At 46.4% G+C, this 15,200-nt stretch overlaps 1 protein-coding gene across 1 annotated transcript in view; it reads left to right on the forward strand.

Annotated features, from left to right (window-relative positions):
* Positions 1-15,200, forward strand: part of LOC306978407 (SH3 and multiple ankyrin repeat domains protein 1-like) — a 39,810-nt gene that overhangs the window by 21,656 nt on the left and 2,954 nt on the right. Inside the window, 10 exon segments of the mRNA XM_079576933.1 lie at positions 983-1,061; positions 8,259-8,341; positions 8,436-8,560; positions 9,390-9,525; positions 9,657-9,737; positions 10,165-10,191; positions 10,280-10,336; positions 10,753-10,874; positions 11,671-11,797; positions 11,871-15,009. Of these exon segments, the coding sequence (XP_079433059.1) occupies positions 983-1,061; positions 8,259-8,341; positions 8,436-8,560; positions 9,390-9,525; positions 9,657-9,737; positions 10,165-10,191; positions 10,280-10,336; positions 10,753-10,874; positions 11,671-11,797; positions 11,871-15,009 (3,976 nt within the window).

The following is a 15,200-nucleotide window of genomic DNA, read 5'->3' on the forward strand; positions in this document are numbered from 1 at the left end:
ACAAACTGTTCTACCTTATAACTGAATCCCTATGTATCAGTAATGAAGAGATTTGTTTTATTTAATCATAAAAAGCCTAACACCTTTATAGTATCTTTCGATTCCAATGCAATTTTCATTCCATTATTCATTCTCTCGCCAAGCGCTGTGGTGTTAATCTGCTGCTATCGCCCACAGCTACCCTGGGGCTGAGTAACATAACTGTGGCTGCCAATCTGTGCCAACCACAGCCTCTGTGACGACCATTAATCACTCACTCACATACCACTTCCAAAACAACCAAGGTGTAGGCACAAGCCAGAGCCGGAAACAAACCACCAAAGCTCTGATCATAAGGCTATGATCTACTGTCTGAGCCACTGCTGCCCTCTTTGTGGATATTTATATGTATTAAATTGTAAGCAGTTTACTTTACAGCCCTGTCATAGATATGCAAGAGTAGTAATAGATTGTAATTACAGGATTACAATTAAGGACACATACTACATACCTATTTTATTTCATGGTAGTATGACTAATCCTAATAAGAGTGTTTAATACCGGGAGACATGTTTGTTGGTAATAAAAAGGAAACAGGGCTGTACAATGTATTACCCCTTTTTATTCAGTTGCCTATTGTTATTCCCTCCTGTTACCATGTTCTTACTGTGCTGGGAGGTAAAATGCATTGGCACTTTGCATTAGTACAAGCCATAATTCCCATAACTAGCACATACATGACAGAGAGCTCTATGAGTAACAGGCTGCGCTTCCCCCAAGGCTGGAGTTCTCCTTTAAGTCACTGTCGCACCCGACACACTCGTGTTAACAGGAGCAGCTGACAGAGACACTTTAACTTTCCTGTCTCTGCACGGATCACTGAGCCATACAGGCAGCCATGTGTTGTAGCTGCCTGAAACACGGAGTAAATACTGCATATTTGATCAGTGTGATATAAAAAGACCTCAGCAGAAAGCACTGACACATGACTGTATATTTTCAGAGACGCGCAGCGAGAAAGCAAAGAGGAAGCTGTTCCGTAACGTCACCGTGGGAGCCTATGATGGCACAGATGGGCCCAGGTAAGTGGTCTAATAAAACTTACCACGTCCATGCAATCTCATAAAGGGCTTTTTTTTTTTCAAATGTGACAATCTTTAGCACGGATTATCATTATTTTAGTTTTTTTTTGAGAAGTCAGATGCCAATCCTCCCACAACCCTCAGTTTAAACTCCAGGCTGTCCAGCACCATTGAAACAAAGGACTGGCACAATATGTATATACACTATACCAACTTTCCTGGAGTCACACACATAGGAAAACCCCTATGCAGAGATAAAATACGTCAGTGTGTGTACATTTATTAGAAAAGGCTTTTAAAGCTTATACATCAGATGTCTTTGATGTGCCATTGTAATCACTCACGCTCCAAATGTGGATTTTACAAAATCTCCAGTGATTTGCAAAACGAGCTATGGCAAGATAACAAACCTTGGCTTAAGTCATAAATTAATTAAACAAAAACCTTAAGCATGAGCAGCTGTAGTTTACTTAGCAGCAATTGACGTCATTAGAAATCAAGACACTTTCTAAGCAGGGACATCTAATTGGATAGTTTACACAATTTAGATGGGATTGCTGCAGCCTTTGCCAGCATAATTATCACGGCTGCGCACCAGAGCCAATGAAAACACAATAAATGGCCAAAGTTGTCACATCATCATTCATTCAGTGTGGAACTACAATATTGGGTAACACATGGAAGCACTCTATTTGCGAAACTGTGATGTGTTTAAACTAGTGAACCAGTCAACACAGCCCGGGATGGTGATGGATTTGCATGTACTGAGGTGCAGTAAAATCCCAATGTGGTCATCGAAGACGTAAAGGACAGGAGTCATGAACCTGGGCGGTGTCCACTTTTGATAACATCATGAAAAACAAGTCGTGAAGGGGGACAAGTTGAGATCAACAGCGTAATAGATACTCTAAAACCAGATGTGAATAGCATTGTGCGTTTTATCTCTCACCCGATGCACGCTGGGATGTCGTCCAGACCTTTACAACTTGGACAAGAGCTAATAAAGACTGGATTAAACCTGAGTAGGCGCAGTCGTTGAGAGAGTGTATTTGTAGCCGTGATATGTCGCATGAGTGTAGGCAGCAGCTGAGTTTATTATTGCAAAGAAAGCCTGCGAGGCCAGTCAAGGTGATGGAAATACTTGTCACACTGTCGTTTGGCAACAGGCGGGAGGCGTTCCATCACAGTAGGCATGCGTGCTTGACCCCCTGTACCTCCATACGGGGTAAAAGAAGTTCTGTTTTCTGCATTTACATACACACAAAAACCCCACAAGACAACAATTCTATCAAGTAACAACTGTTGTTATTATTGCGTTGCTAAGTTGTGTTTATTTTTCATTTCATTTGTTTTACGCTAAAATGACACGCTGGCCAGTAATCAGAAACCCGCCTGCCAACAATCCCGGGAATATGATGATCCTATTATAAACATTATTACAGAACTCATATGGAGAACAGATACAGTACCACAGTAAAGGGAAAGTGGGATGGTAAAACTATTCAGGGTAACACTACTCCTTGTTATCACTCACTTCCAACTCAGCCAAACAGACACTTGTGTGACATAATATGTTTTGCGTTCACCTTTTTAAATCTGCCAAAAATGAAACATTTTTATGATTCTGGCCTGTGTGAGATGGGACTTAACTCCAACCACAAGGGGTCACTGAAGGTAAAAATGATTACTTCCTTCAAACCCTGGAGAGATTATTGGCCTCATGGTCCATCAAACAGCGAATCTGAAATAGAAGACATCCATATCGTATTCTTAGCAGGTCCAGTCACTATTGCATGGCCATTGCGGGGTAGAGCTAATGCCTTGGTGGAGGTCTATGTTTTCCTATATCTTTAAAGCAGTACTAAGTAACTTTTTTACCTTAATAAATCCTTCTCGTAGTCCCTTTGGGGGTGATACAAGTGTTAATGGGAAGATTGGAGGATTTTTCATTTCCCCCTGGTGTCTCTGGCCAGAAAAGCACAATTGCAACTTCGCTGCCACCGGGTAGGAGCACCAATACGCACTAATAGAATCACAAAGAAGAAGCTAACAGAACAGGCTAACAGGCAAAGCTAACTGCGGGCTAGCACCACTTAAACAATATTTATAGCCAAGTTTGAGTGAAAATAATCTCCATTGTGTAATTGGATGTACAATATCCCTCTCTCCCTTTGTCTTTTCTTTCAGCGTAGTATTTACTCTCACGGACAATTAATGAGTAAAAAACCGCAACATGCGACGACCCCTGCAGTGGCGCTTATGGCCTCTAGGCATGAGTTACTTAGTTCTGCTTTAATACTTTGATCACTTCAGATTGTACATTCACAAACAGCAAGTCAAGCAGTGTTTTTAAGAGCCACATTACTGGCTGTAACGATTTATATTTAGTACCATAATTGGAGACTTTCTGCTTTAAAGTCACACTGCGTAACATTTTAGATTATACACAAAACATGCTCCTAATGCCCAGCTAAACACAGATAATGCATTGTTACAGTGGGTAATCAAAGAATGGATTTGGATGAGCACCTAACCTACTTAAATTGCACATTTGGCTGTCTTTAGTCAACATCTCCATGGAGACGAGCTGGAGACGTACTCACTCCCAGTACAGTCAGGTCTTAGGAGAGATGAGCCTCTAACAACAAAAACAAATGTTTGTTTCGTCAATTTTCAGGCATTTTTCACAGATGACAATAACTAGTAAATTAAATGCTTGTATTTTTGTTCAGTTTATTGGGTGAAATGTTGCGCGGTGTGGCTTTAAATTCTGAAGGTATAATTTGGTCTATGCCTGAATGGTGGTCACATGTTTTTTTTCTTTTTATTTTCTGGTGCACACTGTTGCAACAGAACAAAAGAAATAAATCAGACTTACCATCTTGAGATATATTGGCTAAAGCATAAAAGCCAACTGGCCCAAGTGGCTAATTGGACTAAATGTGTTGCTTGCCGAAGTGAAACCCTGCCTACAATAAAACATAGCTTCACACTGTAACTGTACACGTCCATATTTCCGGAATGAAATGATAATAATATTCCTCCTTGTTCCTCTGCATCTGTCTGCGTCTCTTTGAGAGGACATGCATCATATCTCTGATGAGTCATGACTACAGCACAAGCTCCAGTTAGTTCCTGAGGCTAATGTTGATGGCTTACCAGTATCGCTGCACGAGTTAGGATCTAATTGCAACTGTGCTTATGTTTTTATACGTACTTTATAGATTCACGGGAGTATTTACATTTGAGAGAAGATGTCTGTGTAGGCTTTCAGTCTCCCGGGAATAACCCATGGTGCAAGATTTTCAAATTCCGCCAACTGGACTGGGCTGATTGAGTAGAAGCGACACATCCTCAACTCAGCACACTATAGCCTATTTAAAAAATCTTTTACAAACTGAGAGAAAACTGCTAAACTAATGCAAACATCCTGTGTTTTTCTTAAGATGTTGGTAGAGGTCCATGGTTAGCAGATCCTGAACATGATAAGAACCCATGGATATTTTTATTGTTTCAAAAGAGTATTGTACTGCCTAAATGGTTGCAGTCGTTGCGATGTGATAATTGCTACCATTCAAACTGCGATTTCAATCCGAATGTTTTTGCAAGTCTCTCCTGAAGCGTTGGCAGTTCCCCCCCATACGTCATACGTTGGTCCGTCGGAAAGCGCGGCCCTTGAACTCACCCCGGCTTGTTTTGTAAATGAACGCAGTGGCAGCCAGTGGGTCCTGATCCATATGTGGGGCTGGTAATTGCAGCCACATGGGGAAGTGAAGTGGTGCTCGATTACACTGTGATCCGGGCTCTACCCCCCCCCGCCCCCCTCTCTGCGGCGCTGCGCTCGGGAGAATGTCAATGACTGTTGTAGAGCCGCGCGTGTTCGCTCGAGGGGCGCTGACAGCTCCGGGAACAGGGACATTAGCAAATTTACTGAAAACATTGGCACATTTTCATGTTTAAGTCTAGCTGTGTTTTTGTATATTTCACGGGCAATGTCTGCTGTACAGTGTGTACTTCGTAAGATCCAGTAACCCAAAAAAAGTCACATTTGTTGGGTTCAGATAATGTTCAATTAACCCACAGTGTTCAACTCGGATAAGGGCGTCAAATTTGTCTCCTTTTTGGTGTCCATTGTGTTGTACTATGCGTTTGATTGAGATAAAGCCAGGGAAAAAAGCCACAGTAGATTTGCTGATTTACTTTGTTGATCTTGGAGCGTATCTGAATACATAATGTAAAGCATTATTTCTTAATACTGCAATACAGAGCTTTGGAACTGCCCTGATAATAAGACCTAGGATCAAGCTTTCACTAAACCATTTTAACACAGAGCAAAATTATGTATTATTTGCTTTTCATCATATTGTGAGAAAATCCAACTTTGACCCCGCGGCCACCCTCCCCATACTGTCCCCATCTCGCCTTGTACCTTTCACCCATCCCCCCACTGCATCCCCACACCTTGCTCTCTCCACGCCCCCCCCCCCAGTGGTGCTGAGATAACTGCTGGGAATCTTCCTCTTTAGCTCCACATTGTCTTCCTCTTGCGCTCTCTCTCCCTCTCGCTCCCTCCTCCGTGTGGTGGAGCTGTAGCAGGATGGAGGGAGGGAGGAAGGGGTGGCGGTGGTGGTGGTGCGGCGGCGCTGGTGTTCGGAGCGCGCTGTAGGGAGAGAGAGTGAGAGAGAGCGAGGCGAAGAAGGGGGGGGAACGTGGCAATGGGGGGATGCGGAGAGCTAGATTTCTCTCTCTCCCTCTCTTCTTCGTGGCCGTCACTGGGCCCCAGAAACAGGAGCGTGTGGTACATTTACAGGTAGCGGGCTGTTTCCTCATTCATTGGCTGGCTATGGATGTGAGGAGAGGACAATGGAGAGAGGGGAGAGGTAGATGTTGCTACTGACAGGCCGTGCCTTTTCACAGACAGTCTAATAAGCTCTGTGTTGTGTGTCCGTGCGTGTGTGTGTGTGCGTGTGAGGCTGCCTGGTCGTCTTTTCCCCCCTCCTTTCCCCCCGCATGTCATATCGATGTGGCGACCGTTGACGAGAGACTGCAGCATGTTTATTTCTGTGTCTTCTTCCGCTCCCTCCGGTGTGCATGGTGCGTGCATCCGAGTGCGTGTTGCTGGGAGCACATATTGATGCGTTTCAGTCAGACAGTGTGGGTGTATTTCATTGTCTTTTGAGTCATGATTTTCTCTAAGCACATCACACTCATTCACCACTTCCCCGTTTAAAGCCTGTCTCTGCTTCCAAGCGACCCGTGATCACAATGAATTTGGATGACGAGCTGTTTTACCTGCACTATAGGAGATAAAAGTCAGTGTGTGAGAGTGTGTGTGTGTGTGTGGTGGTGGGGGGGGTGCTGGGTTGCCGGTGGTTGAGCTTGCGTGTGCGTCCATTGTGAAAAGAACATTCACATATAAGCTATATACGTCATAGTGCCTGACTGCTGAGGGAGTGTCTCTCCTGAACATCTATCTACAGTATCCGCGGCTTTGCCTTCATGCCCATAGTTGTTCGTCAAGTGCATCACTTGTGGCGTCCCCGTGCAGAAAGCCCCCGGAGCAGGTGAATGGTGAAAAGAAAAAAACGCTTTTCTCTTTGATGATGTTGAGTGGAGAGGATGACTCAGGAGTGTAAGTCCATTGCAGGCGGAACGCTGACAGGACCCACCTCCGGGAGCGGCAGACCCCAAAGCAGACCGGCCCGCTGGAGCGTCCACCCACTGCATGCTACTTTGAACCTCTGAGAAGGAAGGCATGATGTGAGGACAGGGTGAGAGGAAAAAAAGGAGTGAGGTGTGAGGAGCAGATGGCTGAAGGCGGCCGCGCGTTGGCGAAATAGTTAACATTGATGGAGAACACACAAGGGATGGACCTCAGTGGGGGAAACTAGTGATCGTCTGCTGGGTGCTAAAGTTATGGCTTGGTGTCGGAAGCCTGGGGCTCCAGGCCTCACGACTCCGCAGCACCTCCGAGGTTCACATGATGCTCTATTACCACGCTGAGCTGACTTTATCAATCAATAGAAAACATGTTTCTATTGATAGATCCATTGATAGACTAAACTCTTTTCCCTACAGCTTTGGTATGAGCTGCCTCTTGACATGATGTATTTGTCATTTGTTTTACTTACAATGCCCTGTCTGGTGCTTTATTTAATTCAACCCAGGCTTGTGACAGATACAAAGAGGACACCAATATGTGACCTTTGTGAACGGATTAATTGCTGGACTGATAGGAAGGTCCTTCGATGTACTGTCGTGGTACTTTTAATGTGCAAATGCTTTTGTATTGCGCAAAGATGGAAAGATCTTGTGTGTAGGAGGTATTTAACTCACAGCTGAGGAAAGTGTTTACATGCAGTTTGAAGAAAATGTTCCAAATAAGAAAAAAAAGATCAGCGATGGAAATGACTTCATGTAATGTCCGTTGCTAGGTCCATTGTTTTGGCAGCCGGCTCCCGTAACAAATTAGTCCAGCACTTCAGCCGTTTTATTGTATCAAATCCTTTAGTTTTAGTTTTAAGGTCGCTTTGAGTTAAACCGCCGAGTGCCAACTAATGCCGGAATGAGCCGCCTCGAAGGAAATATCCGGAATTCCTCTTAAATCATACATCTTTTGTTGAGCCACGGGCTGCACTGGGAGAACAAGGGGGAATTGATATTGTTGGAAACGCTTGCCCAGAAATGATTCATGAGATGTGGCAGCGTGGAGTCCTTTTGACCACCCGTGTTCAGTGTATTACCGAGAGCTTGGTCAGAAGTCCCAGACGTGGTAATACAATAATGGAATAATGGTAACACTACACTGCAGATCTCAGCCAGTCGCACCGTCTTCCCAGGCTCCAGCATTGTTTCTGTCTGTGGATAGGTCCTTGTATTGTTGTACATTATCAGAGGTGTCACGTGTGGCTAGTGCTGACATCTGGTGACTTTATCATTTTCTACAAAGTAAAAACTATAGTGCAGCAGTTTTAAGTGCATCTGAACAGTGTGCTTTCACCTCCTGGTTCAAAATGGATCAACCCATTCAGTTTTGCCTGTGCCACAGATCAATTTTCCATTGGCAACAGTTACCATCCTGTCTTTGTATGTCAACATTCCTGTTTGCATCTCTCAATCCATTATGTGAGACAGTATAGAAGACATAGTTGATATCCCAGACACGCATAGAAGCTTTTTCATTTGTCTTTCTCTAAGTGACTACATCATTAAGGAGAAGACAGTGCTGCTACAGAAGAAAGACAATGAGGGCTTTGGCTTTGTGCTGCGAGGGGCCAAAGGTAAATCTTCTGATAGATTATTCAGTATGATGTGTTCTCTTGCTGTGTTTGACCCTTTCTAATCCTTTGGGCCTCCCTGTGCTCATTCCTGCAGCCCAGACTCCCATAGAGGAGTTCACCCCGACGCCGGCCTTCCCTGCGCTTCAGTACCTGGAGTCTGTCGATGAGGGAGGCGTGGCCTGGAGGGTGGGCCTCAGGATGGGGGATTTCCTCATCGAGGTAAGGTCTCTGAGGTTCCCATGATGGTACATTACATGTAATCAACTGTTCTGTGGGTTTACTCAGCATATAGGACAGGCTCGGTGCATTACACAATGTTTCCAAAGCTTTAAGTGGAGGCCTATGCCAACATAAAGACATTTTTTCCATGGAGAAAAGTGGGCTCGACACTGATTGGTGATGCTATGGATGGATTACGCAGCATACCGTTTGTTGATGGTAACACAATTAGAGACGTGCTCTCATAGCGCTACAATGACCCAGCGCAGCCAGTCATGTGTCACTTGTGCAAATCCAAAAGCTCAGTGGGTTTATGAATATTTCTATTGTTATAGTTTTATTTGAGTGATCATGTGACTCTGAAACATTGAGATTTTGCAGGATGTCGAAGGCTCTGTGATGTTCTTCAGGATCCAGGAACTACTTTTGATTTTGGGGAGGAAAGACATAATGTGCTGTCATATTTGTTACAGTTTATTTGCATTCATTTTATTTAATCACTGTATTTACTTTGAGTTTCTCAGCAAATATTTGTTCTGGATGAAAAGTGAAAATGGTGCCTCATAGGCTACACAGACACTTATTTAAGTTTCTTTATGCCTTTCCTGGTGTTTTCTTGAATGTGCACCTCCATTAAATCCAACAAAATGCTAATTTATATGTTACATATTCAACCTGCAATGAGTCACTTTGGCGGCTTTTGTCATTGCAGAGGAATGGCAGGTTTTTGCTGAAGTTACTCTGGAGAGAAATGGGACAGAAAGTGTATTTTTCATGGAAAAAACAGTTTTGCAATGGTTAATATTGTGTGCCCTTGTGTGCTGATCAGGTGAATGGGCAGAATGTGGTCAAGGTCGGTCACAGGCAGGTGGTCAACATGATCCGACAGGGGGGCAACAGCCTGATGGTGAAGGTCGTTATGGTGGCGCGGAACCCAGAGCTCGAAGACACAAACCGGAAGAGAGGTACACGTCCTCCACTTATGAGCACTGAGTGGTTGGATCTGTTGTGTGGGTTGTCATTGGTGACTGTATGTTTATATGAGAGTACTAAACATTACATTAAGACTGCATTTGGCTGGATTCCCTTTTGGCAGCTCCACAGCAGACTAAGAGACTGACCCCTCCTGCCATCGCCCTGCGCTCCAAGTCCATGACATCAGAGCTGGAGGAGATGGGTAAGAGGACAAGAAACAGCACCGTTTTTTTGTTCAAGTTTATAAAAGTACGTAGTTCCACTGGCTTGTTACTTTTAGCATAATGTATTGAATAGCCACCACTCAAGCTCAGTCGTCTGACACACTAAATATGTTTTGTCCTTGTTTTCCCCCACAATGTGTTGTGCTGCGTACAGTGGACAAAGGTGTGGAAATGGCCTTGTGTACCCTGAGTGTTTTTAATGTCCTTCATCATCATCCTCGTCCTCTCATCCGACCCCACGTCATCGCATGTGTCACGTGACCAGTGCGTCGTGTATGTATTTATTCCATTCTTTCATTTGCTGTAAGATATACAGTATAATGCAGTAAAAAAAAAGCATGCAGCTGGACATTTCACTTTGAGTCACTCCTATAATTTGTGTTTTCCAACTAATGCATGCCACAGCTGCCTCTCCATGGAAAAAGAAGCCAGGTGAATATCAGCTCCTTCTCATTACCCCCATCAGCCCATCAGCTGTCAGTAAAAAGCATGTTGCTTGATGATCTTTGTGTGTTTTCAGAGTATGAGACATCCCAGGGTCCTGACAAGAAGAGGACAGTCTATCAGATGGCCCTGAGTAAGCCGGCGCTCAGCTCATGGGAAATTGAGTGTGTTTTGAAAGTCTCCATCCCAAGTTAACTTTGCCCCACTTTTAAGCATTCACTTGAGGGTGTCCCCATTTTCTTTCAAATTTAGGATAGAAATCTCCTGAGGTTTCACATGTTACAATATCTTTAAGTGGTTATTATGATTGTTTTTGTTGTTTTTTAAATGCAGGTGTTTAGACTGTTTAAGACTGTATAACAATTAATCTAAATATCAAGCTACGCTGTAAGCTTTTTTCCAATTCTCAGGGCTGTATTTCTGACCTTTACTTCTCAGTTTGAAGGGACAAAGGAAAGTAGCAGGGCAGGGGTCCAGAGTAAGAAACTGTTTTGGGCTGGGTGTGCTCTCTCTGGGCTCGCTGACCTCCTTGTCCACTCTGTGTCCTAGATAAGCTGGACGAAATCTTGGCTGCTGCCCAACACACCATTACACCGGACAGTCAGGGACAGAGGGGTCACGGGGGCAAGAGGGACCGGGGCAAGAACATCGCTCCCAACATTTCCAATGAGGTACGGTGGAAGAGGATTGTCCCTGTTGTGTCCATCCAAATACTTGACTCTTTGGTCCCAATTTCCTCTTTAACTCAAGAGTAATAAAACTAACAAATAGCAAACAGCTGTGGGTTTGGATACGGTTGTGTTTCAAATACAGGTTTTCACGTTTTTCTGATCATTATTTAGTTTGATGGAATTATGCCTGTGTAAAGGGTCAATTAAATATAGTTTCACACTAGTTTCACAGAAGCGAAGTGGCAATTATTTTTCAAGGAAATTTGAGGGGAGTTTTTTAATGTTCTAAAACAAAGGAAACGTTGGATAGAACTGGGACTTGCTATGTATAGGTGAACAATACAAAAACAGGAAGGACTTTCTAATGCACTGAGATTGACGACACCACCTGGATGACTGAAAATGTACAGTTTTAATGCACTAAGATATCTCTCCGATTTATTCACGATGTAGTGACTAATGCTGATGTATAAAGCGACTTGATCTTAAGATTTTTTTAGTCCCTGCCCTCGCTAGTCTCTACAGAGGATGATTGACAATAGCCCACCCACGCCAGAACACTTAAGTGTGAGTCAGGTTGTGTCCATTCATCTATAATCTCCTGCTGCCTAATGCAAGACACATTATCTGGCCTGATACATTTACACCTTTTTCATTTATATCAAATCGAAGGATAGTAAAATTATACGGTTTTAGATGGATATTTGGGACTGAGAGATGAGGGCGCTGATGGGAAGGATTTTGTGTAGTGTTTTTTATTTTTTTCTAATTATTTACTTTTTGTCTCTTTCAACAGCCGGCCTATGATCAGCAACCTTCAATGAGCATGATGCCGTCTGGACCTGGTTATGGCTACAACCAAGCTCATTTCCAGCCGGGACAGGGGCCTCAACATGCCATGATGATGCGCCAAAAGTCCATCGGTATCCTCTATTTTATTATTATTATTATGTATTTTCATTGAGCTTGTTTTAGCAACTGTTTTTACCTGCTTAGGTGCAATGGAGGAGGAACGTGTACTTCTTCACCCACCCGCCATGAAGCTGTCCCGGAGCCTCTCAGTACCAGGGCCTGAGGAGATCCCTCCACCACCGAACACATCTGCTCCAGAGCCCCCCCTATCTGCAGGCCCTTACACTGGCAGAGGCCCTGCCATGCCCATACCTCCGGTGTCCCAACCCCACTACCAGCACCACCCCCAGGCAGGACATCCCTCTCAGGCGGGCTGGGACAGAGGCGCTCCACAGCCCATCGTCCCCACTCTTCGCCGACAATCAGAGGGACTGGTCCGAGAGCAAGACGCCTCCAGGAGAGGCGGTGGGAAAATGGGAGGTTTGAGACGAGGATACAGTAGCGCGACACCACCAACGAGCGCTAAGCCGAAGCCCCAACCACAGCACCCGCAAATGGGCACCAGAGAACAGCCTGGGGCAGTTGGGGGCAGAGGAGGCGCCAGGAGAGGTGGGAGGGGCGCTCTGATAAAGCAATCAAAAGTGGAGGATGGAATGCGGCCGCACAGAGGGAAAGTTGGGGCTCCAAAGGAGAAGAGCTCTATCCCAATTCCCACCATCATTGTCAAAGCGCCATCCACCAGCAGCAGCGGGCGCAGCAGTCAGGGGAGCAGCATGGAAGCAGAGCATTCTCAGGAGGTAGAGGAACCCCCCGCCCCCTCTGCGGACAACACATCAGACAGTCCCAACAGCAGCCTGCCCCAGCCGCTCACCCCCACATCAACCCAGCCGCCGACGTCCACTGCGACGCCTTCATCGACCGACATTCCAACTCTTACACAACAACAAAACATGGATAACCTGGACTACACGTCCTCTTTCGGAAGTACATTTGGAGGTATGGGAAGTGGCAGAGGCGGCGATGGGGTAGGGGCGCGCAAGGAACGGGAAAGATTTCGAGACATGAGGAGAAAAAGCGCCTCTTTCTTCCTGTCGTCTGAAGAGGATATCCAAGGAGAGGCAGGCGGAGGCGACATTGGTGGACAGTACGGGACTAGGATTCAGCCTCTGCATAGTTCTCAAATGGAGGTGCCCATGCCTCGATTAAGGCCCTCGAAGTCTATTGATGAGGGGATGTTTTCTGGAGATAACTACGTCAACTATTCCAGCAGTATGCCCCCTGCGTTTGGTTTGCCGGAGTATTCCTCACCCATAATCAGTCACGATGGCCAACCCAAGTCGGCCCCCTCAATGTTCGGCAATCAGCCTGCCACCGCATTTATCCATCCACTCACCGGGAAAGTACTGGACCCCTCGTCACCGCTTGGCCTCGCCTTAGCGGCTCGAGAACGAGCCTTGAAGGACGACCGCAGGACGCGCCGCGACGACAGGTATTTTGGTCGTCAGATGTCCACGGTGGGAGCGTTTCCAACCCCTATTCAGACTTCGACCCCTTCACTGTTCGCGACTCCTTCCCAATCGACCTACACTTCTCCGGTTTCCGTGCATCTCACCTCGCCCACCGCCACCACCTCGCCGGCACCGCTTAGCCGGCCCCAGTCCCCGAGGATACTGCGTATGGGGGGTGGAGAAAGGGTGGAGAGGGAAAAGGAAGGAGGGCCGAGAGAGGGTCTTAGAGTCCGCTTTTCAGAGGACAGAACCAGTCAGTACGCACCGCAGTATTACCCAGGCCCGAAGGATAAAGAGGTGTACAACAACAGGCCCGTCTCGATGGTGCAGCCTCCCCCACCACCGAGTCAGCCCGCCCCTTGCAGACCCTCGTTCCTTCAGTTCGAGAGTGCGTCTCACTCCGGATACATCCCTCAGTACACTGTCCCGTCAGCCCCATCACATGAGAGAGCAGGCGAGGCAGCGGCAGGACAGTCCCAGGAGGGTTTAGGACTTATGGTGCTCCCTCCGCCAGCTCCGTCAATTGATGTTGAAGATGAGTTTGTCTTTGCAGACCCATTACCTCCACCGCTACAGTTTGCCAACGGGAAACATGAAAGGGGTTTACAGCATCATATCCAGGGGCACAACGCCACCGGTGTACCCCATCCGCCGCCACCGCCTGCAAAAAACACCCCCCAGACGACTTCACAAGGGGACTCGGCTGCATCCAGTTTGACCTCTTATGACAGCGAAGTGGCGACCCTTACACAATCGGCACTGTCTCCGTCATACCCTTCACCGCAGGTATTTCCATCGACGGCCACTGCTGCTACAAGCTCTGCTGATGCCCCCCCATCGTCACTACACAGGCCGCAGCCCCTGTCCCAGCCTCAGGACTATTACAGCAGCTCCAATGACCCGTCGGTGGGTGGACAAAGCCTCGCTCAAGACAGAGGTTCCGCTGTCCTAACCACCACCATGACATACGCTACGACCACTATGACTGCAACTTCTGCGGCCACCACTACAACAACCCCCCCTGCAAGCTCTGACTACAGCATGACAGGCCCAAAAGCTAGCATCGCCTCGGGAGCAAAAGCTGCAGACCACTCGCATCATCACACCATGGTTCAGAAAAGTGGAGAGTGGCAGGACGCAGTGGTGGACTCTGGCATAGAGGAGCTGGACAGTCACAGCAGTAGTGACCATCATTTGGAGATGCTGGGTCTGTCCGGGCTAAGGGGGGACAGAGGAGGGGCGACAGGAGAAACGGAAAAGGATCTTTGCACAGCCTACTCAGGTGGGCAAACGTTCGATGTGCTCAGTGCTAAACTGGCAAACCCTGCATTTCCAAAGATGACTCATTACAAGGAAGGAGGAGGGAGGGGTCCATCAGTGGCGCTACGACGACAGAACAGTACCAATCCTGCGCCGCTACAGCTTCACAGGCAAAGCAATCCTGAAGATCCCAGGTTTGATGGAGTCCTCCCAGATGGAAGATTAAAACAGAGCAGATCCAAAATGGAGGATGGCTTTACCACCTCTTTAGTGGCATGTTTAGAGAGGCCCATAGAAACTCGGCAGGTGGGCTGGGTTGATCTGGAGGAGCATGAACAAGTGACAGGAAGGATCCAGAGAGGGGGCATGGCTGTGGATGGCAGGAGAATGCACTCGCCTCTATCAGGGATGAAGGCCAGCATCATCACTGAGCTCAGCTCCAAACTGCAGCAGATGAGCGGTATAAAGAGCATGGATGACTGGAGCCACTCTCCAAAATCACCCACCATGAACAGGTTTGTATGGCCTGACATAAAGTAATTATAGCTGCAAAGTCTGGTGAATCACTGCCTCAGTGAGTATCTAGTCAATGTAATACAATGGTGTTAAAACATCACTGTCACACAATGGCAGTCACACATGTTGTAATTTAGCCATTTTCTCAGTGGAGTCTAGCTTTGTGGGAAACGGGAGAGTTTTAACTCCT

The sequence above is a fragment of the Gobius niger genome (assembly GCF_951799975.1).
Source record: "Gobius niger genome assembly, chromosome: 19".
In the NCBI taxonomy this organism is placed as follows: Eukaryota; Metazoa; Chordata; class Actinopteri; order Gobiiformes; family Gobiidae; genus Gobius; species Gobius niger.